Raw genomic sequence first — 6,384 nt, forward strand, 5'->3', positions numbered from 1 at the left:
TAGCAGGCTGAGACTACTTCGGGTAGCGGGAGATCAGCTAAATAGCTTATCTAAATATTGCAAACACCTACAAATCCAACGGGAGATTGAAGAGAAGAAGAACAGAAATTCTAGAAACAGAAAATCAACCACTATCTGAAAGGTAGGACTGGCGGAGAAGTGAGTCCAAAGCAACGGGAAGATAGACCGCGGGGGGAGGGGCCGGCTCCCGGCGAGCGGCGGAGCAACGGAGCAACGGAGCAACGGAGCAAAATCAGGACTTTTAAAAGTCTGTTCCGCTGAGGGACATCGCTCCAGAGGCTTAACTGGGGCGAAGCCCAGGCGGGGTCAGTGCGGCTTCAGGTCCCGCAGGGTCGCAGAAGGATCGGGGGTGTCTGAGTGTCGCAGAGCTTACCGGTATTAGAACGGGGAAGTCGGCTACAAAAACAGAGCCGAGGAGTGACTCTCAGCTGGGGGTTGCCTTGAACCGGTCGCAGGCTCGGTCAGCTCGGAGCGCGGCCGGAGGCCAGGGTGACGGGAGTCATTGGGCGCTGTTCTCTGAGGGCGCACTGAGGAGTGGGGCCCCGGGCTCTCGGCTCCTCCGGGCTGGAGACCGGGAGGCCTCCATCTTCATTCCTGTCCTCTGGAACTCTACGGAAAGCGCTCAGGGAACAAAAGCTCCCGAAAGCAAACCCGAGCGGATTACTCAGCCTGGCCCCGGGTAAGGGCAGTGCAACTCCGCCTGGGGAAAAGACGCTTGAGAATCACTACAACAGGCCCCTCCCCCAGAAGATCAACGGGAAACCCAGCCAGGACCAAGTTCACCTACCGAGGAGTGCAGTTTCAATACCAAGGAGAGGGGTGGAATTCCAGAAGAGAAGAAAGCAAAGCATGGAACTCATGGCTTTCTCCCCATGATTTTTTAGCCTTGCAGTTAATTTAATTTTTTTTTCTTTTTCAATTTTTTTTCTTTTTCTCTTCTTCTGCTAAATTTTTTTAACTTTTACCGTTTTCTTTTTTAACGTTTTTTTAAATAGTTTATCTAATATATATATATATATATTTTTTCCTCTTTTTTATATTTTTTCTTTATTGGCTTTCTTTTTTTAAATAGTTTCTTTTTTTTTTTTTCTTTCTGAACCCCTTTTTATCCCCTTTCTCCCGCCTCACAATTTGGGATCTCTTCTGATTTGGCTAAAGCATATTTTCCTGGGGTTGTTGCCACCCTTTTAGTATTTTACTTGCTCCTTCATAAACTCTTATCTGGACAAAATGACAAGGCGGAAAAATTCACAACAAAAAAAAGAACAAGAGGCAGTACCAAAGACTAGGGGCCTAATCAATAGAGACATTGGTAATATGTCAGATCTAGAGTTCAGAATGACGATTCTCAAGTTCTAGCCGGGCTTGAAAAAGGCATGGAAGATATTAAAGCAACCCTCTCGGGAGATATAAAAGCCCTTTCTGGAGAAATAAAAGAACTAAAATCTAACCAAGTTGAAATCAAAAAAGCTATTAATGAGGTGCAATCAAAAATGGAGGCTCTCACTGCTAGGATAAATGAGGCAGAAGAAAGAATTAGCGATATAGAAGACCAAATGACAGAGAATAAAGAAGCTGAGCAAAAGAGGGACAAACAGCTACTGGACCACGAGGGGAGAATTCGAGAGATAAGTGACACCATAAGACGAAACAACATTAGAATAATTGGGATTCCAGAAGAAGAGGAAACAGAGAGGGGAGCAGAAGGTATATTGGAGAGAATTATTGGAGAGAATTTCCCCAATATGGCAAAGGGAACAAGCATCAAAATTCAGGAGGTTCAGAGAACCCCCCTCAAGATCAATAAGAATACGTCCACACCCCGTCACCTAATAGTAAAGTTTACAAGTCTTAGTGACAAAGAAAAGATCCTGAAAGCAGCCCGGGAAAAGAAGTCTGTAACGTACAATGGTAAAAATACTAGATTGGCAGCAGACTTATCCACAGAGACCTGGCAGGCCAGAAAGAGCTGGCATGATATATTCAGAGTACTAAATGAGAAAAACATGCAGCCAAGAATACTATATCCAACTAGGCTATCATTGAAAATAGAAGGAGAGATTAAAAGCTTCCAGGACAAACAAAAACTGAAAGAATTTGCAAATACCAAACCAGCTCTACAGGAAATATTGAAAGCGGTCCTCTAAGCAAAGAGAGACCCTCAAAGTAGTAGATCAGAAAGAAACAGAGACAATATACAATAACAGTCACCTTACAGGCAATACAATGGCACTAAATTCATATTTCTCAATAGTTACCCTGAATGTTAATGGGCTAAATGCCCCAATCAAAAGACACAGGGTATCAGAATGGATAAAAAAACAAAACCCATCTATATGTTGCCTTCAAGAAACTCATCTTTTTTTTTTTCAGTACCAATAAGTTTTTATTTATTCATTGTATTTTCCCAGGGTAAAGAGAGAAGGGAAAAGGGTCAGCATGTGTGTTACAAAACAATAGCAAGTGGGAAAGGAATTATCTGGCACAGCAAAATCAACCATCAAATAAACACTCCCCAGAGATGGAGTCACTAAAGCCCCAAGGGGCTCAGTCTCCTGCAGTTCAGAAAGGAGGGGAGGGAATCAGGGAAAGAACAGATAGGGGCAGCTTTCCTACCACCCCCCCAATAAATTCAAAATTCAAGATTTCACACAAAGCTTTGGTTTCTAGCAGTAAACATGGAGTTACATTCCTCCGTCTCCTATTAAACAATCTTGTGGCCGCTTTGACATAAGTTTCTTACACCTGCATAAAAGTTCCTGAGTAACTTAGATATACATCCATCTTCCCTTTCTTGGTCTCCCAACCCTACTTTCTATATGGAAGGCCCCCACCCTTCATTGCTTCTGCTGCTCTCTACCCCAAGACTGGAGATTCAAGTAGGTTTATTCCAACCAAATATAAGCATATTAATATGAATCACATCAAGGAATGGCTTTGGCACAGGAGATTGGGAACAAGGGAGGAAGTGTTCTTCACTTCTACCAGATGGAAATGTGTGTATGTGGGGGCTTTTGCGGGGAGGGGAGATAAATGAGGGGCAGGGTAGGAGTCAGGTTTTTAGGACAGAAGATCTGGCCCAAAACAGGAAATAGGGGAAGGAACACAAAAGAAAGGCTGGTTTAAGACTGCAACGCTTCCAGAGGGTCACCAAGCAGTGTTCCAGATTCTTTTCCTGGTGCAGAACTTTTGTCAAAGATGCTTTGGCTATTTTTCTCAATACAAAGAGAAGTTTGTAAACAATAAAACCCCAAAAGAACATGGAGAAGACCAACAGTCTATTTACACAAACCAGGCCACCTCGCAATCACCCAATCTGCTATTAGTGAAGTCCTACGAAACCCAGACAAATAAGGTAACTAGGCGGGCAATGAGCAGAGGAGACAAGAACCCAGGATCAGATACACATCACCCAATGCGTTCTATTGCATTTGCCCCATTTCAACAGTGAGGTAGGTTTGTGGTGATCTCACAGCATGTAAATAAAACCTTTTCTCCTTTAGCTACCATAATACTAATCACTGCTACAGCAGGGCATGGCACTGGCTCTGGGCACCTCAAAGAAGCCATGGCTTATGGACTCTCTGGAAGCCAACAAGAAAAGCCCAGAATTTATAAAGGTTAAGAAATTTAGCCTTTGCTTCACACACCCATCCCTGGGCAGCTCAAGATGGGTCCAGAGTTATTATTCTTAAACCCAACCTTACCAACTCATTTTAAAACACACACGTGCACACACACACTCACACACATACACCCTGTTGTGCATGGTAGGCCTAGCCCCAATCCAGTGGAGGATGGATCTGGTATGTAAAGTGAGTCCTGTGCCCTGGGATTAGAAATCTGGAACAGGAATCCCTTATTACACGTATAGACAACTGATCTGGGCTTCCCCTCGGCACCTTTCAGCTGGTGCATCCTCTCCTAATACTACTTCCTGGACCATCTTTTCCTGTTCAGACCAATTTCCAATCTTCCAGCAGGAGGTCAAGTCATGGGGAAACGGAGTTAAAACCTAGTCTCCCATGGATCACTGAAGGTAGAGGGGTTTCAAGAGAACACTATGGCAGAAAAGCCAGCTCTAATTGCCAAAACTGAGGTAGTTCAATAGGCTATGCACTCCAACTAGATGTTCGCCCTGGTGCTCAAACAGCAAACATTCCTGCTGTGTAGACCCGGAGCTGCTGCCAACTTATCCCTGAGATCGCTCATGTACCTGAGAACACAGTGCAGGAATGAGGGCCTTAAGATTAAAATACACAAAAATACAAAACCAGAATATTTATATTACGAAAACAAAGTTAAAATGCACAAGATACGTCATTCGCACACAGCTAGTGCAGTTGGCATCCTGGAGAAAGTGGGGCCCAAGGTGCGCGTATCCATGGGAGCAAATAAATAAAATTCTATTGGCCCGGAATGGGGTGGGAGTCAGCTTAGGAACAGTAGGTCTGTGGCCATTCCCCCAACCATCCTGTGGCTACTGTCACAATCCACTGCTTGAGACAGTCCTCGGCACCCTATATCCCAACAGTGGGTTACAAGACAAGATGTGGAAAAACCCTGCCTTACCCCCGAGAGACTCCTGCCCACAGAATGTAGTGGTTCGTGGGTTGGGCCCATCAATCTGGTCTCATGCTTAATCTCTACATTCTGGCATGGGAAAAAATTACTATTACATCTCCTTCTTCAAAAGGAAAACCATTTCCCTCTCCAGGCCACATTCCAAAGCTGGAGATCTGGGGGTGGACATTCAGATAAAGCACACAGGGAGGGATTTTCTCCAAAACCCTCGAAAGCATCTGGATAGAGCACGGTTGGAGTTCATTGGCCTCACCCCTTCCCCCCTACCCTGCGCCAAGAGGGAAGAGGGGGTGATGCTGTGGACCCTGGCCTGAGATGCACGGCAGAGCCAGCTGCCCCCTACCTGCCCTGCCCCCACTTTCTCCACTCTGCCGATTGCTGCCTCCTCCTCAAAACTTCCTGATCGCAAAAGAATTTCCCCCACCCACTGTAACTCAATTCTGGGCCTCTGGGAGCAGGGCAGGGCTATGGATCTCTTCTTCTTCTTCCTCCCGAAAGTAGACAGGCTTTCCCTGTGAGCTGGGGGCCTGCTGGGCCTTCAGGGGACACGAGACCACCATATGGCTGATGCTTTGGCAGAAGTGGCACTTCTTGGGCTGGGGTGGCAGCTTGCATTTCTTGGCATGGTGGTCTAGACCTCCACAGTTGTAGAACCTGTCTCCCTTTGATCTGCGTTTCTGCATGTTCTTCCCTTTGGGCCGCCTCTCACTCCCAATACAAAACACCCCACCAGGGCCGGTGACCCTGATGGATTCTAGGCCCTTAGCAGACTTCTTAAAGGTGAACTCCACTGCCTCACCATCCTTCAGGCTCCGGAAGCCCTCCATGTGCAGCTTGCTCTGGTGCACAAAGACATCCACCGGGGGGTCAAGCGCGACCCCGGCGCAGGCGGTCATGGACAGGAAGCCGAAACCCATGCGCACGTTGAACCACTTACAGATGCCTGCACCGTGTAGCAGCTGCGGCTCCTCGGCCGCCCGGGCGGCATCCTCCTGCGCCTCCTCCGGCGCCTTGGCGCAGCCACCTGCAAACTGCTGGTTTGACACAGAGCCCATGGTAGTCGGCTGAGCCCACGGCCCCGGGCCCCTGGTCGGGTGGCTGCTGGCCCCAGAGAAGTCCGGAGGCAAAGGGGTGGCTCGGAGAAGAGACGCTACATCTTCCCCAGCACCCAAGAAACTCATCTTAAACCGAAGACACCTCCAGGTTTAAAGTGAGGGGGTGGAAAAGAATTTACCATGCTAATGGTCATCAGAAGAAAGCAGGAGTGGCAATCCTTATATCAGATCAATTAGATTTTAAGCCAAAGACTATAATAAGAGATGAGGAAGGACACTATATCATACTCAAAGGAACTGTCCAACAAGAAGATCTAACAATTTTAAATATCTATGCCCCTAACGTGGGAACAGCCAATTATATAAAACAATTAATAACAAAATCAGAGAAACACATCAACAATAATACAATAATAGTAGGGGATTTTAACACTCCCCTCACTGAAATGGACAGATCATCCAAACAAAAGATCAACAAGGAAATAAAGGTCTTAAATGACACACTGGACCAGATGGACATCACAGATATATTCAGAACTTTTAATCCCAAAGCAACAGAATACACATTCTTCTCTAGTGCACATGGAACATTCTCCAGAATAGATCACATTCTTGGTCCTAAATCAAGTCTCAACCGGTATCAAAAGATTGGGATCATTCCCTGCATATTTTCAGACCACAATGCTCTGAAGCTAGAACTCAATCACAAGAGGAAATTTGGAAA

At 46.1% G+C, this 6,384-nt stretch overlaps 1 protein-coding gene across 1 annotated transcript; it reads right to left on the reverse strand.

The window, feature by feature from the left end:
* Positions 1-4,759: 4,759 nt before the first annotated feature.
* On the reverse strand, positions 4,760-5,710 carry LOC125092252 (protein lin-28 homolog A-like). Its single transcript, XM_047716665.1, has one exon. It carries the CDS (start codon positions 5,658-5,660, stop codon positions 5,040-5,042), a length of 621 nt encoding a protein of 206 aa, XP_047572621.1. The 5' UTR covers positions 5,661-5,710; the 3' UTR covers positions 4,760-5,039.
* Positions 5,711-6,384: the final 674 nt, after the last annotated feature.

Source organism: Lutra lutra, chromosome 1 (genome assembly GCF_902655055.1).
Source record: "Lutra lutra chromosome 1, mLutLut1.2, whole genome shotgun sequence".
Lineage (NCBI taxonomy): Eukaryota > Metazoa > Chordata > Mammalia > Carnivora > Mustelidae > Lutra > Lutra lutra.

Excerpts from the sequence above, each read along its gene's own strand:
- LOC125092252 (XM_047716665.1), bottom strand. The coding sequence starts at position 5,660 with ATGGGCTCTGTGTCAAACCAGCAGTTTGCAGGTGGCTGCGCCAAGGCG.